At 30.5% G+C, this 15,650-nt stretch overlaps 6 protein-coding genes across 13 annotated transcripts; 3 read left to right on the top strand and 3 right to left on the bottom strand.

Annotated features, from left to right (window-relative positions):
* Positions 1 to 17: 17 nt before the first annotated feature.
* LOC111418841 (uncharacterized) lies at positions 18 to 3,012 on the bottom strand. 3 transcript variants are annotated; one of them, XM_023051529.2, is made up of 3 exons: positions 2,748 to 3,012; positions 2,438 to 2,638; positions 18 to 2,382 (listed from the first exon to the last, which is right to left on the bottom strand). In XM_023051529.2, exons 2-3 carry the CDS (start codon positions 2,602 to 2,604, stop codon positions 78 to 80), a joined length of 2,472 nt encoding a protein of 823 aa, XP_022907297.2. In that variant the 5' UTR covers positions 2,605 to 2,638; positions 2,748 to 3,012; the 3' UTR covers positions 18 to 77. The 3 variants fall into 3 exon arrangements, with proteins under 3 accessions (XP_022907297.2, XP_022907298.2, XP_022907299.2); XM_023051530.2 differs by having other exon boundaries at positions 2,705 to 2,789; XM_023051531.2 differs by lacking the exon at positions 2,748 to 3,012 and having other exon boundaries at positions 2,443 to 2,624.
* A 46-nt stretch (positions 3,013 to 3,058) lies between these two features.
* LOC111418842 (exosome complex component MTR3-like) lies at positions 3,059 to 4,049 on the top strand. The gene is made up of 2 exons (XM_023051532.2): positions 3,059 to 3,277; positions 3,334 to 4,049. Exons 1-2 carry the CDS (start codon positions 3,115 to 3,117, stop codon positions 4,032 to 4,034), a joined length of 864 nt encoding a protein of 287 aa, XP_022907300.1. The 5' UTR covers positions 3,059 to 3,114; the 3' UTR covers positions 4,035 to 4,049.
* A 2,313-nt stretch (positions 4,050 to 6,362) lies between these two features.
* LOC111418829 (cytochrome c oxidase subunit 5B, mitochondrial-like) lies at positions 6,363 to 7,042 on the bottom strand. Its single transcript, XM_023051516.2, has 2 exons — positions 6,909 to 7,042; positions 6,363 to 6,714 (listed from the first exon to the last, which is right to left on the bottom strand). Exons 1-2 carry the CDS (start codon positions 6,988 to 6,990, stop codon positions 6,431 to 6,433), a joined length of 366 nt encoding a protein of 121 aa, XP_022907284.1. The 5' UTR covers positions 6,991 to 7,042; the 3' UTR covers positions 6,363 to 6,430.
* A 326-nt stretch (positions 7,043 to 7,368) lies between these two features.
* On the top strand, positions 7,369 to 8,636 carry LOC111418873 (ribosomal protein S7). 2 transcript variants are annotated; one of them, XM_023051575.2, is made up of 4 exons: positions 7,369 to 7,435; positions 7,789 to 7,950; positions 8,135 to 8,467; positions 8,518 to 8,636. In XM_023051575.2, the coding sequence occupies exons 2-4, from the start codon at positions 7,789 to 7,791 to the stop codon at positions 8,593 to 8,595; spliced, it is 573 nt and encodes a 190-aa protein (XP_022907343.1). In that variant the 5' UTR covers positions 7,369 to 7,435; the 3' UTR covers positions 8,596 to 8,636. The 2 variants fall into 2 exon arrangements, with proteins under 2 accessions (XP_022907343.1, XP_022907344.1); XM_023051576.2 differs by lacking the exon at positions 7,369 to 7,435 and adding an exon at positions 7,454 to 7,547.
* Positions 8,637 to 11,621: 2,985 nt separating this feature from the next.
* LOC111418816 (UDP-galactose 4'-epimerase) lies at positions 11,622 to 15,557 on the top strand. 4 transcript variants are annotated; one of them, XM_023051496.2, is made up of 4 exons: positions 11,622 to 11,660; positions 14,179 to 14,449; positions 14,508 to 14,801; positions 14,864 to 15,557. In XM_023051496.2, the coding sequence occupies exons 2-4, from the start codon at positions 14,207 to 14,209 to the stop codon at positions 15,386 to 15,388; spliced, it is 1,062 nt and encodes a 353-aa protein (XP_022907264.2). In that variant the 5' UTR covers positions 11,622 to 11,660; positions 14,179 to 14,206; the 3' UTR covers positions 15,389 to 15,557. The 4 variants fall into 4 exon arrangements, with proteins under 4 accessions (XP_022907264.2, XP_022907263.2, XP_022907262.2 ...); XM_023051495.2 differs by lacking the exon at positions 11,622 to 11,660 and adding an exon at positions 12,813 to 13,109; XM_023051494.2 differs by lacking the exon at positions 11,622 to 11,660 and adding an exon at positions 13,791 to 14,077.
* LOC111418819 (CCAAT/enhancer-binding protein gamma-like) lies at positions 11,684 to 12,489 on the bottom strand. Of its 2 annotated transcripts, none has more exons than XM_023051499.2 (3): positions 12,402 to 12,489; positions 12,152 to 12,250; positions 11,684 to 12,097 (listed from the first exon to the last, which is right to left on the bottom strand). In XM_023051499.2, exons 2-3 carry the CDS (start codon positions 12,242 to 12,244, stop codon positions 11,858 to 11,860), a joined length of 333 nt encoding a protein of 110 aa, XP_022907267.1. In that variant the 5' UTR covers positions 12,245 to 12,250; positions 12,402 to 12,489; the 3' UTR covers positions 11,684 to 11,857. The 2 variants fall into 2 exon arrangements, with proteins under 2 accessions (XP_022907267.1, XP_022907266.1); XM_023051498.2 differs by having other exon boundaries at positions 12,320 to 12,459.
* Positions 15,558 to 15,650: the final 93 nt, after the last annotated feature.

The raw sequence follows: 15,650 nt of genomic DNA on the forward strand, positions 1-15,650 counted from the left end.
ATTATGAAAACAGCAACTATAAATTAATAGTTTATTAAAAAAATAAACATTTTATTCCATATCAACATAAATTACATCTATTTTAAACTTGTAAATAATGAATAAACGTTTTCAATAAAATCTTGAATGAACAATATTCCAGAAGTACTCATTTTTATAAAGTGCTCAATTTTCCTTTCATTTATATTTAGATCGCCTTCAATATCAGGAAAAAGCGGTGAAAAGGTGACGTTTTTATCCGGCTGAAAATCATTTTCACACATACAGATAACAAATCTCCATGCGATTTTTCGACTTGGAAAGAAAACATGAAATATAACACGATAATTTTCGTCCATAATCAATTTATATTTTCTGGATAATCGTTCAAATTCTTGTAAAAACTCACGTTGTTTTAACATTTTCTCTCTCACAAAATCTAATAATGATCTTAAATCGAATTTGGAACCCAACGCGGCTTTTATACGATTCAAAGCCAATTTATTAATGAATACTTTATGAACATAAGCGGCGTCCATTTCAACATCATTTTTTAAGTTATCAATAATAAATAAATCTACCACTTCATCTGAATTCTCTTTTAACGTTACATCAAGAATTATAGAGCCATATAAAGTGGAAAATTTATAAAGTTGATTATTTTCTGTTGATAACAATTTCCAAAAACGTTTATTATCTTTCTCGATTGATTTTATAATTGTTCCAATTGATTCTATTTTGAGTCCTGAATCATCAACCGAAATAATTGACTCAACCGATTGATTCGCTGTAATCTTACAATTTTCATTGTATTTCTTCAAATAATTTCGAGTCAAATCAAGATACTTTTTCAATTTATCACAAAACGAAGTTAAGTCCGGTTTTTTTGATTTTTTTGTAATTTTTTCCACATCTTTTCGAAAATTTTTAACATCAAATAAAATTTCTAATTTTTTCTTTTCAACGATTTTTCGTTCTAGTTTTCCGCTTAAATCAACATCCATGTTCAATGTTGAAACGGAATTTTCCAATGTTAAATCAATCAAGGAAGGTTCTTGTGTATGTTCGACACTTTTTAATTCACTTAAAGAAACTTCAAATTCACTTGGATTTAGACCTTCACCTAAAGGCATCGATTTTAACTTTGAAAATGATGGAAATAAATCTCCAGCTGCTATTCGAGAAAATTCTGATTTTGATTCGAATTGATTATCTTCTACAATTAAAGGATTTTTTAAGGAACACTCAAAATTTATTCCATCAATATCCTGAGTTAAACTCATATCATTTGTACTGTTTTGATTATAACTTTTTTGCTCATTAACTTTCAATCCAGAAGTAACTAAACAAGATTCTGATTGATTTTCTTCTCCAATTGAACAATTTTTTAATGAAATCTCTAAACTCAAAGCATTGTCGATACTATGACTACCCACAGCTTGAGTAAAACTCATGTTATTTGAAGTTTGATTTAAACTTTTTTCATTATCAACTTTATTTCCCATAGCAACTACAGAAAATTGTGATGTTGATGGATTTTTTAATGTATTCTCCAAATCAACTATATCTTCATTACAGTAATCACCCACAGCTTGAGTAAAACTCATATTAATTTCAGTTTGATTTAAACTTTTCTCTTTATTAACTTTATTTCCCACCTCAACCACAGAATATTCTGATGTTGAAGGATTTTTTTCTTGAATTAAAGGATTTTTTAACATATTCTCCAAATTAACTAAATCTTCATTATGATAACCACCCACAGCTTGAGTAAAACTCATATTAATTTCAGGTTGATTTAAACCTCTCTCTTTATCAACTTTATTTCCCATAACAATTGCAGAAAATACTGATGTTGAAGGATTTTTTAATGTATTCTTCAATTTAATTGCATCATCATTATGGTAATCACCCACAGCTTGAGTAAAACTCATATTAGTTGCAGTTCGATTTACATTTTTGTTCACAGAAACATTTAAATTATTTGGTAAAGTTAAATCTGTTGTTATTTCATCATTACAAATAATCGTTTTATTTTCATGAACTGCTTTAACCTCTAAAATATTATAGCCCACCGGTAAAGTAAGATCTAAAGTTTCGTCACAGCTACTTTCCTTTGACATTGTACAACTTTTTTGACTTTGAATTAAACAACCAACAATGGGTTTAGTAAATTCTAAATTTTCTTCATAATTAATAATACTTTTTTCAACTCTCTCTTGTACATAAGAAACCGGTATGGTAAAATCCATATTTTCATCATAAACAACATTTATTTTACTAGAAGTTGTTATTGAATGTAAAGTATTTACAGTTGGTGGGGAAACTTGAGATGAACCATCAGCAGTTTCTTCATAAGTTGAATCCCAAATGGTGTTTTTTTCTTCGTCCGTAGCAAATTGTCTATTGTAAATAAAAAATTTTAAATAAAGTAATTTCCTTTTTAAATATGATATACTTGACTTGGTTGTTTGATGCAAAACTAACTCTTCGAGTTTTTGGTGTGATGGTAACATTTTCTTTATCATTATCGATAATGTGTTCTTCAACATCTCCAAGTGGATTCCGAACTTTTCGAGGTTTTAAAATCGAAGAACGACGACAAGTTTCTTTATATTCGTCCATTGTATTTTCTTATGCACCTCAAAATCTACTCAAACTAAAGAAAATAAGTGTTAATAAAGTTATGTTAAACTTTAAATGTCAGTATAAGATTAAACCTAACCAAAAAGCTTTTTAAGCGGCAACTTTAGCAGATATTTACTTACACTTAATGAAACATAAATAATGCGTTATTACATCAATAGATAATTACGATTAAGATTTATTTTTTAATAGCCTCTTAAACCGTTACAAATAAAAATTTAAATACTCAAACAATTTCGGATTGGTTCTCTTTAAACATGGTCTGATAAAATAGATCACTGTAATTGTTAGTAAACATTTATTACATATATTAACTACATTATTAATACAAATACGAATTTTTTACATGTTCAAATCAATCTCTTCATTTTAATTCTTTATTATTTAAAAATATTACGAGAAATTTTATTTTTTTAATAAATTTTTCTGTTGGTAACATTACGTTCGGTCAAAACATAACCTAGAAATTCAAAAAAATTTGATGAGAACATGCCCGTCGATCACAAACGAATAAATGGTCCCGAAAATACCGTGCCTTATAGGCTCTACACAAAATTGAACGTAAAATCATTTAAGGAATTATTTAGTGAAACCGTCAACGAGAATGGAAGCAGACTGGATCTCCGAAAACCCAACCATCATCGAAAAATTTGTGAGTTGACACATCCCCGTTTTTATTTTAAAAACTAATTAATAGATTGGTTTTAGTTTTAAAAACCGGTGTGGTAAGCCAAGCGAAAGGTTCAGCTTATTTAGAACTTGGAAATACGAAAGTTATTGTCTCGGTGTTTGATCCTCGTGAAATCCCTAATAAAAACGAGTACAGTTTGAACGGGGAATTATACTGCGAATTTAAATACGCCCCCTTCAGTTGCCCTAAACGTAAATTACACCAACAGGATGGCGAAGAAAAACAAAATAGCATAGTAATGAAACAGGCTTTAGAACCAGTTGTTTGTCGTCATGAATTTCCAAATTTCCAAGTGGATGTTTATGCTTTGGTTTTAGAAAACGATGGGTCCGCTATCGGCGCGGCTATTACATGCGCGGGTTTAGCACTGGCTCATGCGGGAATTCCCATGTACGATTTAGTAACTGCTGCAACCATTGGACTACAGGGGAAAATCAAACTTTTAGATCCTACATTGAAGGAGGAGGAGCTATGTGGAATCGCAGTGAAGAAAAATGAGAATGACACCAATGAGTATAAAGAGCATGGAATCATTGTTTTATCACTTTTATCAACACATCAGCAAGTTACAGAATTTTATCAAACGGGAAACATGGGAGTTGATGTTATCGAATCTTTAACTGAACTATTAATTAATGCCAACAAATCGATTGTGCCTTTGGTTGAGAAATGTTTGGCTAAACATGTTATGAAAGGTCTTAAGAATAATTCTGAATAAAATTTCTATACTTAATTTTTAATTTTAAAGAAATCTAACCAAATTTATTTAAAACTAAACCTCAAGGAATAATTTAAATTTTTTCAGCAGGTATTCAATATTGTCAGTTAGACCCAACTCAAGTCTTAAGATATTCTGGATTTGACAGTTGCGATGTTGATAAACAACTTAGCATGTCTCATTCCAGGAGAACTAGACCATAGTAGGCTCTCTTCAGCCCACAGTCCAATTATATGTTTTGCCATCGCAAATGATATACCAACTGCACATAAGCTCCACATAAACATCGATTTTAAAAACATCATATCTCGCTTATTTTTGGGAATAAAGAAAAGATTTATATCTTAAATTAAAGGTTGAAATGTCTTCTTTAAAATGATGTATAGTAATCAATATGTTAATACTAAAATTTTTTGAGAAAAAATTTTTTTAAGTTAAAATTTCAAAAAAGATTAAATTCAGAAACATCGATTAAAAAAAATCATATCTCGCTTATTTTTGGGAATGAAGAAATGATTTATATCTTAAATTAAAGGTTGAAATGTCTTCTTTAAAATGATGTATAATAATCAATATGTTAATACTAAAATTTTGGGAGAAAAACATTTTTGAAGCTAAAATTGCAAAAAAAAGGAATAAATTCATAAACATCGATTTTAAAAAAATCATATCGCTTATTTTTGGGAATAAAGAAATGATTTATATCTTAAATTAAAGGTTGAAATGTCTTCTTTAAAATGATGTATAATAATCAATATGTTAACACTAAAAGTTTTGGAGAAAAAGATGTTTTAAGTTAAAATTTCAAAAAAAGATTAAATTCAGAAACATCGATTTAAAAAAAATCATTTCTCGCTTATTTTTGGGAATGAAGAAATGATTTATATCTTAAATTAAAGGTTGAAATGTCTTCTTTAAAATGATGTATAATAATCAATATGTTAATACTAAAATTTTTGAAGAAAAAAATGTTTTAACTGAAAATTTCAAAAAAAGATTAAATTCAGAAACATCGATTTAAAAAAAATCATATCTCGCTTATTTTTGGGAATGAGGAAATGATTTATATCTTAAATTAAAGGTTGAAATGTCTTCTTTAAAGTAACGTATAATAATTAATATGTTAATTCTAAAATTTTTGGAGAAAAAGCTTTTTAAGTTAAAATTGCAAAAAAAGATGACGGAAGATGACTCTTTCCGGTGTTTTTGATACAAATATCTGCTTGAACCAGTGAATTTTCGTTTTCGATCCAGGACTACCGTTCAGGCAGTACAATCTGGTGTCGAACATTAACTGATAGTGATCCCGCCAAATCTGACGGCATTGATAGCACAATATCAGTGCTTATAGTGTCTTTCGCAGCCCATTGGTAAGACATGTCGGAACAGTTTTGAGTATATTGCTTAAATATGTAAATGGTAGTTCTAGCCACTTTCTCTATATGCACATGTAAAGGAGGTAGGCCAAGCAGAACGTCCATTGCTAGAGTTGACATTGTGAGATTACCAATCCCGCTACTCGTTGAATTCGTGAAAATTTACCGATAATTGAAGTCTGTCGGACTTTCCTATACCAGGCTGCCGCCCTGTGTGTGATCATAGGACTAACCACAGTCACATAGAGATAGTATAGCCTTTTAGGGGTAAGACCCCAATTTTTTTCACAAAGACTACGACAAGTCCACAATGATAGTCTAGCTATGTGTAAAATTCCCTAATGTCCATTCCATGAGAATGTTTTATCTAGGAACACTCGTAAATATACAGGTTGTCCGGAAATGACGTGTACAAAGCAAGACCACCAGGACCTTGACCAAAAATATGATGATTTAATTCAACTTATCTACATTATATACAAAGTTTATTACAAAATAGTTTATGTCACTTAAACTTGACAGCGGTATTCGTATTTTTCGTTTTATCTTTGATACATCATGAACTTTTAGAAATAAATTTTTTTCTCTTTATGCTGGAATTCCCTGGATTCTCTACCAACCAAGTTGTGTAGAGCCAATACTGCCGACTTTCCAGCTTGATACAGAAATGACATCAAGTTGATGAGTAGAAAGGCATTAGGAGTAGGGAACGACCCGCTTTAGGTATATAAAACACTTGTTCTGAAAATTTTCACCAAAATAGGCAACAATAGTGACCTTCCTTTCTCTAACAAAGCTAAGCTAAGCTTAGTAGATGGATGTGTGTGACGACTTTTTTTGGTGTTAGAAAATGTACCAACTTTAATAAGTAATAATAAAGTTTGTAACTTAAAGGAAGATATTTTTAATTTAATTGCAAAATTATATACAAAGACAAAGAAAAATAGCTAAGCATTATTTAACAATAAATTTATTACATTTACACTTCTATTATTTAGTCTAAGTCACAAGAGCTTATGTTTATAAAGGGGCCTTGTGGACAAGCGAAAACCAATGTCCGCATTCACAACGTCTCGGTTGACCCTTGTGTAACCACATCCAATTAACGCTAGTTGCATCCTCCTCACAGATACATCCGACTAGACGAGCTTCGAACGCCGAAGGGATTTCGTTGGGAGTGGCCTTCGTTCCAACTCCTCTCTTTAAGACTTTTAAATCGAACGGATTTTCAGTACCCGCCACTTTAGCTAAAAGTTCTCTTTTTTCTAAGCCTGTAGCGTGTTCTACAGGGTCGCCCATAGTAGCTAAACACAAAATAAGGCAAATTAATTTTAACTGAAAGTTAAACGAATATTATTTAACATTTCAAGTGCGATCGGATTTATTTGGGAAGATAAAAGGTGAGACAAAATGGCAAAGATACCAAAGTTACGTAACACGTAATTTTTTACGATAACAAATGAATTTCGAACGAAACAATCGGTTAACGGTTAATTACTTTTTGATGCAAGACGACTAGATGAGTAGATAACATTTCTTCTAGCCGTGGATACCACGATTCTTCCACACAACGAGGCCATTTTTACTTGCCGTTTCTCAAATGTTTCGGTCGTCTACTGGGGTGATGGGATTGAGAAGGCGTGAAAACCTATCTTTATTAAATATCCCTAGATACATTTGAAACATTTTAGATTACATTTAAAAATTCATTTATGATTAAAATGATTAAATTTAAATTATTTATACATATATTATATTGAGCTAAATTGAGAATTAATTTATTGCGGAAGTAAATATCCATAGATAAATAAAAAATTGAATACATAATTTTTAATTTTAAATTGATTAAATTATTATTAGATTATTATTATCGATTAATTATTGTGATTTGATTCAAAATTTTATTATTAATTAATATTTTTTTAATTAGCAAGTATTATTTAGGGAAATTTCATTTCAGACAGATTTTTACTACCCAACTAGCGCCATCTATCTCCCTCTTTCTATTTGTGCGGAATCGTCAAGGTACACGTTTATTTGTGTTTTTATAAGTTTTAAAACGAATTTTCTCGCGTTATTCACTAAATATAATTAAAATATAATTTTTTAATCGTGTGTTAACTCATCGGGTACCCGTGTAAGTAATTTGGAGCAAAGATGACTTCGTTTCTAAAAGATATTTTTGAAATAACATTTTGTGGTTAACATTAGACACATACATTTTTCTCAACGTTTTGGGATATTTTCTATATTAAGATGATATAAACACGTTTGTAAACGTATTTTGTTGTTATTATTGCTCCAATTTGTTTACTTGGTGTTGTAAAATTAAAAATGTACTTTGAGGTTATGTTATTAAATGCATGTTTCTTTTGTAGATGACGTCCAAAATAATTAAGTCCGGCGGGACGGAGCCCGATCAATTCGAAACTCAAGTTGCTCATGCTCTTCTTGAGTTGGAGATGAACTCTGATTTGAAAGCCCAACTTAGGGAATTACATATTACAAAGGCTAGAGAAATTGAACTTAACAATAAAAAGGTAAACAACGTTTTCTTATTCATCTTAATTTTCTTAGTTGGGATATCATGATGAATTTTATTATCTTAGGACACCTAAGACTAAATCTTTGGTTATAATCTCAATCTGAAAAAATCTTATGATACATCCTTTTTATAAAATCTTATGATTTATTCATATAAATTAAAAAAGAATCTTTTTGTAGTCAATAATTATTTACGTGCCGATGCCCAAATTGAAGCAATTCCAAAAAATTCAAACGAGGTTGGTGCGCGAGCTTGAAAAAAAATTCAGTGGAAAGCATGTAGTTTTTGTTGGTGAACGTAAAATCCTTCCAAAACCAACGCGTAAAACGCGCACGAAGAACAAGCAGAAGCGCCCCCGTTCCCGTACTCTCACGTCAGTATATGATGCCATTTTGGAGGACTTGGTGTATCCAGCAGATATTGTAGGGAAGCGAATCCGTGTTAAACTTGACGGTTCGCAACTTATTAAGGTGCATTTGGATAAGAACCAACAAACGACTATTGAGCATAAGGTAACTTTTTATTCAAATTTGGTTGATTTAATTAAAATTGATGTTTTTAGGTGGATACCTTTGCTGCTGTTTACAAGAAATTGACCGGAAGGGAAGTAACTTTTGAATTTCCTGAACCTTATTTGTAAATGATAATGTTTATTTAATAAAACTTTTTTGAAAAGTTTTATTTTGGGTTAGATATCTTTCTCTTATTTGTTTTATTCATCCTAATCATTTTTTAATTCGAATTTTGCAATTCTTAAGGGGGTTGATGGGTCATCCACATATGGCAATTTGCATTGTAAGTTTTGTAAAATTACTCGATTATTACCAACTTTATGTATCTACAAGGTCAAGTTTTTGAAAATTAATTACTGGACTTACAATTATCAAGTTTGAAGCTGTACAAGCTCTGAAAATCGCAATAAATAGAATTTTAAAAAACATGATTGGGAAGTAACAATCAAATTGTGAGCTAATAGGTTCCTTGTAAATGTTCCAAAGACCTTATATAGCAATATATGCGAATAGATATATACTTTGTTCACGACTATTGAAATTGATTCGATAAATTTATTTTTTAAATAAATTTTTGAATAAAGGTTAAACGTCAATGTGACACAAATTCAATGTTACTAACTGTAACCAACTTCACAACAATTTGTCAAAATTAAACGTCAGTTTTATAAAACGTCGTTTTCTTTACGAAAATTAATTAATTTATGCTTAAATCATACGAAAAAAGGAATTTGTTTAGGTTTTTTTAATGTCAAATATTTAGAAACTCCTAAAAAATTGAATTAAATTGACGTTTTTTTTGAAATTTTAACGTTTCAAATAATTATATAAGTATTAAATGAAAAATTTATAATAAACGATTACCTAAGATGATGGGTAGAAAATGTTGTCACCTAGGGATTGCAATCCCAGGAAATCGATAATGATTTCGGTATTATGTTTGTTATTAATTTACTATTTTTTTGAAAAATAAGGCTCTATCTATCGGTTGACACTGCAACCACGCATTCGATATTACCCTTGTTTATACAGGTGTCCCGTATCTTCCGCATCAGAAAAATCGCTTCTTTGAAAATAGTTCTATGCATGGTAGATTTTTCATCTTGATTGCAATCCCTATTATCACCTTCGTTAATAAAATATTTCTTAACTCCGCCCATAGTCCATTCTTTTCTAACTAGTTTTTCCATAGGAAATGTTTTAGTAGGTACTTAAAAAACTGCGAATAGAGACAAAGGTTCGCTTCATAGAAAGTAAGTATAATTAGCTTTTGCACAATATGGAAACAGAGACAATCGGCTGTGATGGTTCGTAGATTTAATTTTAGCCCAGTTGTATGAAAGCGCCCTTTATACTTTATATTTACATATTATTTTTTTATTATTTACATAAATTATATATCGGGTAGACGGACCAATCAACCTTGCACCGCGACCTTAAGGATTTATTATACCCTGATAGATACAATTATTATCAAATTTCACTATACAGTCCAATGCTCTTAACGAACATTAGTACCTTACTCGGTGAAAAGACATTCAGATCCTTTTGGGAGATAAACTGCGACCCAAAAATCGATAATCTGATACGATTGACAGCAGTGGCATAAAACATTCTCAATAGTCTCTTCGCCTTCCGCACATAGTTGGCATTCAACATCGTCGGCTACGGCCAACAGGTTGAGATGTGTCTTTAATCGGCAGTAATTTGCATCTAAGATATTCCCGGGTTTGACAATTTAACGTGTTTTATTCCAAGAGAACTGGACCACAGTCTAATAATATGTTTTGCCATCACAAATTATATAGCAACTGCTGGCTCTGGCCCCACAACCGCTTTAGCGCTGCCCTCTCGTGCTAGCTCGTCTACCGATTCATTGCCAGCAACCCCAGAGTGACCTGACACCCAGATTAGAGAAACTATTAGCACAACTCAGTGTGTTTAATGTTCTTTTACATTCATTAACTAGAGCCGACATCGTTTTCACGGCATGCAGCGCCTGGACTGTTTGAGAAAAATCGTACTGGCATGTTCTTCACCCCTCTCTCAAGAAGGATTTTAGACCATTGTCAATAGCAAATGCTTCCGCCTGGAATACAGTACGTCCCCAGGCTGTAAGCTTGCTTCATCCGAAATGTCTGGCAGTATACTCCTGCCCCGATCCCTTCCGGCGTTTTCGATCCATCTGTGTTTCGATCAACAATCGTTATATGTGCAAAGACGAGCGGGAAGTACTATTCTGAGTACCACGAAACAGAGAAAATCATCTTGTATTGACGATTACAACCAAAACCTGGTTGACAAGTCAGACATGATGCTGAGCACACTAAAGAGCATGAAAAAAAATGTTAAGTGGTACAAAAAACTATCATTCCATTTCTTTGACATTATGTTGATAAATGCTCATGTGTTATATCTTACGAAAACTGGAAAGAAACCTTCCTTGGCTGATTTCCAGTCAGCAGTAATAAGACAATGACACACCAATTTCAAAATGGTGGTCATCCGTCAACGACAACAAATAATTCGATGCGCTTGATCGCTCGTCATTTTCTAGCAATGGTGGAACCCGGCTACAGAAAGGAAGAAACATGCTTGTCGTGATTATGTGTAGTGCCTTGCTTCCAGGAATACCACAAAATGTTAAATTTTTAGGTTCTAAAATAGTTTAGTATAATCTTAAGAGTATTATAATATCAGTATTGTTGGATTTCATTTTTCTTTATACAAAAATTCGGCCCAATCAGTGTGTTTATAGAATTAATATAAGGCATCCATTATAGCTGGTACCTAAAATTTGTTTCATTTTTCCCTTCATCATGGTCACAAGACCATGCATGACCCGTCCCTCATGCTACCTCCCCTCACATAGCTAATTACAAGACTATAGAAAAAGCTCTTAAATTAAATCTCCAAAATTATTTAATTTGCGAAATAAAAAAGAATTCTGAATTAATTTCATTTTAATGATGTACTTAAAAGATTATTGCAACTTCAATTAAAGTGTTGATTCCAGGTTAACTTACTATGTTTATTTTATAAAACCTTGATCTATAAAAAAATAATAACAATAAGGTATTGTTAATGGTTGCAAAATAAGCAAATATTTATTAGTAATGCACTAATTTTAACTTTGATGTTTCTAATTCAGTATGAATGTAGACAAGAAATAAGATATAGCAACATACTAGGGGTAAGAAAAATTTTGCAGCTAAATTAACTTATAAAAATCTTATTTTAATTTTTCCAATACATTTACAACATAATTAATATTGACGATTATAATGTAAACAATATACAAAATAACGAGTACTGTTCTGTAATTTAATTAAAAATCATTAATGAAAATCTTACGCTATCACACACTGAATTTATATTGTTATCTTTGTATCACTTGGAACTCTCACCATCCGCATCATCTGCTAGCAATGTTTGCAAATCAATATCGGAAAACTTTGATTTATCTGTAGTACCAGCATGCGCCAAAAACAATTCTTTTAAAAACCCTAATTCTTTTGTCAATGTATTCACCTTTTCCTGTAATATTGTATTTTCATTCTTTAAAGCATTTACTCGAGTCAAAGTTTCCATTGTCTTCACTTTCGATTTTTGCCTGCTTCGTTTTACAGCCTAAAAATTCACAAATAAAAATTAACAATCATAATTTTAAAGATCATGAAATACCAAATTATTTCTATCCCTCTTCTTACGGTATTCATCTTCGTCTTCTTCCGAATCCACATCCCTTTTATTAGGTTTAATTTTTTTTGGGGCCATATTTTGCTAAATAGAAAAACGAAACGTATTAAAAGATGCACTTGGAACATTCGAAGAATGTTAAATTTTGATTACCAATAACGTCATGTTCTGTTTTAGATAAATTACTTATCGAGCGTTTATATTTGCACACATACGCTTACGGTCTCGTACTTACTTATTGTAAAAATTAATTTACATTGTGCAACACCCAAAAAAACCTATCTTCTATAACTGTCAAAATTATGACGTATTCTAGAAAAAAAATTAGATGTTACCAACATAACAAATAATTACTATCTTACGTTTCGTTGATTTGTGGTGTAATTTTATAGTTAGATTAATTATTTTAACTAAATTTCATTTATAAAAACTAATTTTATTATAAAATTCATTACCATTAAATTTCTTAAATTTAATTTTGCATTCTTTTGCAGTCCACAGATGGCGCAAGTTATTTTTGTTTCTAATTTTTATTATATTTATTATTTTCAATCTAATATTCTAAAATTATAATTTTAAATAAAGATTTCTTTTTTATAATTTCTAAAAGTACTAATTAAATTACGCAGATTTCTTCCAAATAATTAATGTGGTTAGAAATTGAGGTTATGTTAATTTTATATTTGTTTAAATTTGAAATTAGCAATCAATTTCAAATTTATAAAAAATTTAGTGCCTTTAATAGCAAGATTAAAAGAAACAAGTCTAAAAGGATAATTTTATATAGTAAACCATTGATTTTATGTATTTATAAATTTGTTTACGTTTTGATATTTTTACATCTGTTTATCTTTTATCTTGCTACGGACTTCCTCGAATTAAATGTTGAATTACATATTAAAAATTCGTTTCATCTCTGGATGTGCAAACAATTTTATAAATAGTGAGTATATTTCTTCTATAATCTAGTAATAACTATAAATGGAGGAAATAACCTACAGTATGCAAAATTAGTAATGAGAAATTAGAAAATCACGAATTAATCAAGAATGGTCACTTAGAAGAGTAAAAGCAAAAGTGGATGTCTTGGCCTATACAGTTCAATAACTGTATTGAACTGTATGTAAAAGAGGATTTCATTAACAATTGACAGCAAAAACCGTATTGGAACAGTTCGCCAGATTATATTTTTGTGTGGATAACTGCTGTTATACAAGATTTTTAATCGTGTTTTGTCCTTATTTTGGTTGTTAAGCACTGTTTTTTTTTCAAAAAACTTTGCATACTGCTATATTCTACTAAAAAAAAGTTAGATATTTATCTTGTATTTAAGACTATAATTTTAATTTCGCCCAGAACTTAGTTGTAAATTGATACAACTTAACTATTAAATGCAGCTAATATAGCATTTTTAATTTTTCCAACCATATTGAGGTTATGTCAATATAGCGGTATTTTACCGATTTTTTTTTAGAGCAGATTCATGAAAAAAAATTACATTTAAGTTACAATGTAATACATGTAACATTTTATTAGTTTATTACATCTTTTACTTTTTCATTTTAATCTAAATTTTTATTCTAAATAAAAATGATTTTAATAATAATAATAATTAAGGTCAAATGTCAAATAACAGTATAGCCAACGTTATAGATTTTTCATAACCCTCTAGACCATTTATTTATTTAATCGTTGTAATCGTAAAAATTATAAATTGATAACATATTGAAAATGTTGTTTAACTAGTATTTTACACGTACTCGTTTAAACTTGACGTAACGATAAGCGCAACTATTTTTCTATTTTAAAAGTGGACGCAATAACATACGCATTCTTTCGCCCTCCTAGATAACAAATATGCCTTCAATACTGTTAAAACTCGCGTATGCCTTCATTTGCATTTATTATGTGGTAATACCTTTGGGATTTGTAACAAAGTATAGATGAGAACTTTACTAAAAGTTTTTATTTTTTTGTGTTCTTATTTTTCTTCTTTTACTTATTGTAATTAGGTGGTGCTTTGGTGAGGAACAGTTTGAAATGACCGGGAAAGCTTTAGTATTGGTCACTGGTGGTGCTGGCTATGTAGGATCTCATACAATAGTTGAATTATTAGAAAATGATTATGATGTTGTGGTCATCGATAATTTGGTTAACAGCTTTGCAGAGTACAATCAAAAACCCGAATCTCTCCTTAGAGTTGAACAGATCACTGGAAAGACTGTTCCTTTTTACAACATCGATATAAGGGATCGAGCTGCATTGGAAACGTTATTTGAGATGGTAAATTAATTTAATAAAGTATTAATTTATATAATTACGTTTTATTTTATATTTTTAGTATAAATTTGATTGTGTGATGCATTTCGCTGCTTTAAAAGCCGTTGGAGAGTCTGTACAAATTCCCTTGACTTATTACCAGAATAATATAGCTGGATCAGGAACGTTATTTGAGGTTATGAGGAAACACAATGTAAAAAAAATCGTATTTTCATCATCTGCTACTGTTTATGGAATTCCAAAATTCTTGCCAATAACTGAGCAACACCCCACTGGTCAAGGTTGCACAAATCCTTATGGAAAAACGAAGTATTTTGTAGAGGAAATTTTAAAAGACGTTTGTACTTCTGATCAGGTGAAGAATGAACTAATTTTAATCTAAATAACCCTAATAACTTATATTGTTTCTAATACAAGGAATGGAAAGCAATAATTTTAAGATATTTTAATCCAGTTGGAGCTCATCCTTCAGGACTAATTGGAGAAGATCCTACTGGAATACCAAATAATTTAATGCCCTATATATCTCAGGTAGCCGTCGGTCGTAGAGATAAAGTACAAGTTTTTGGTAATGATTATGACACAGAAGACGGCACAGGCGTTCGAGATTACATTCATATAACCGATTTAGCAGCAGGTCATGTGAGTGCTTTAGCAAAATTTGATGATACCACCTTTAAAGGTTTCATGGCGTACAACTTGGGTACAGGGCGCGGTTATTCCGTGCTAGAAATGATCGAAGCATTTGCTAAAGCGTCTGGGAAAGAAATCAAATTTGAAGTTGTCGCGCGGCGACATGGGGACATTGCGTCAAGTTTTGCAGAAGCTTCGTTAGCTAAAAAAGAATTAAATTGGACGGCGACGAAAGACCTTGATAGTATGTGTCGGGATACATGGAATTGGCAAATTAAGAATCCCTTCGGATATCAAAAGGATGCATAGTGATTACTCCTTTAATAAATTATATATTGATTGTGTTTGATCTCATGATCCAAGTCAAAATTTTACTTTATACCTTTTATTTTTTATTAATTTCAAAGTTTACAATTAACTATTATGTAAGTCTAATAGCATATTATAAAATTAAATAATAAAAGAGAATTTAATCGAAGATGTCCTACATTTAATTCATTAAAATCAAGATTTTTAAAACTACATAATAACTCGCAATATACAGGTGTCCGGAAATTGGGTCTATATATTT

Source organism: Onthophagus taurus, chromosome 7 (genome assembly GCF_036711975.1).
Source record: "Onthophagus taurus isolate NC chromosome 7, IU_Otau_3.0, whole genome shotgun sequence".
NCBI classification, from domain to species: Eukaryota; Metazoa; Arthropoda; class Insecta; order Coleoptera; family Scarabaeidae; genus Onthophagus; species Onthophagus taurus.

Coding starts and splice junctions, on each gene's coding strand:
- LOC111418841 (XM_023051529.2), bottom strand. CDS start 2,604: ATGGACGAATATAAAGAAACTTGTCGTCGTTCTTCGATTTTAAAACCT. Junction 2,383..2,437: donor GCATCAAACAACCAAGTCAA/GTATATCATATT, acceptor TATTTACAATAG/ACAATTTGCTACGGACGAAG.
- LOC111418842 (XM_023051532.2), top strand. CDS start 3,115: ATGCCCGTCGATCACAAACGAATAAATGGTCCCGAAAATACCGTGCCT. Junction 3,278..3,333: donor CAACCATCATCGAAAAATTT/GTGAGTTGACAC, acceptor GATTGGTTTTAG/TTTTAAAAACCGGTGTGGTA.
- LOC111418829 (XM_023051516.2), bottom strand. CDS start 6,990: ATGGCCTCGTTGTGTGGAAGAATCGTGGTATCCACGGCTAGAAGAAAT. Junction 6,715..6,908: donor TAGTCGTCTTGCATCAAAAA/GTAATTAACCGT, acceptor TTTTGTGTTTAG/CTACTATGGGCGACCCTGTA.
- LOC111418873 (XM_023051575.2), top strand. CDS start 7,789: ATGACGTCCAAAATAATTAAGTCCGGCGGGACGGAGCCCGATCAATTC. Junction 7,951..8,134: donor TTGAACTTAACAATAAAAAG/GTAAACAACGTT, acceptor ATCTTTTTGTAG/TCAATAATTATTTACGTGCC. Junction 8,468..8,517: donor AAACGACTATTGAGCATAAG/GTAACTTTTTAT, acceptor TGATGTTTTTAG/GTGGATACCTTTGCTGCTGT.
- LOC111418819 (XM_023051498.2), bottom strand. Junction 12,098..12,151: donor AGAGGGATAGAAATAATTTG/GTATTTCATGAT, acceptor GTGAATTTTTAG/GCTGTAAAACGAAGCAGGCA.
- LOC111418816 (XM_023051493.2), top strand. CDS start 14,024: ATGCCTTCAATACTGTTAAAACTCGCGTATGCCTTCATTTGCATTTAT. Junction 14,104..14,178: donor CCTTTGGGATTTGTAACAAA/GTATAGATGAGA, acceptor TATTGTAATTAG/GTGGTGCTTTGGTGAGGAAC. Junction 14,450..14,507: donor TGGAAACGTTATTTGAGATG/GTAAATTAATTT, acceptor TTATATTTTTAG/TATAAATTTGATTGTGTGAT.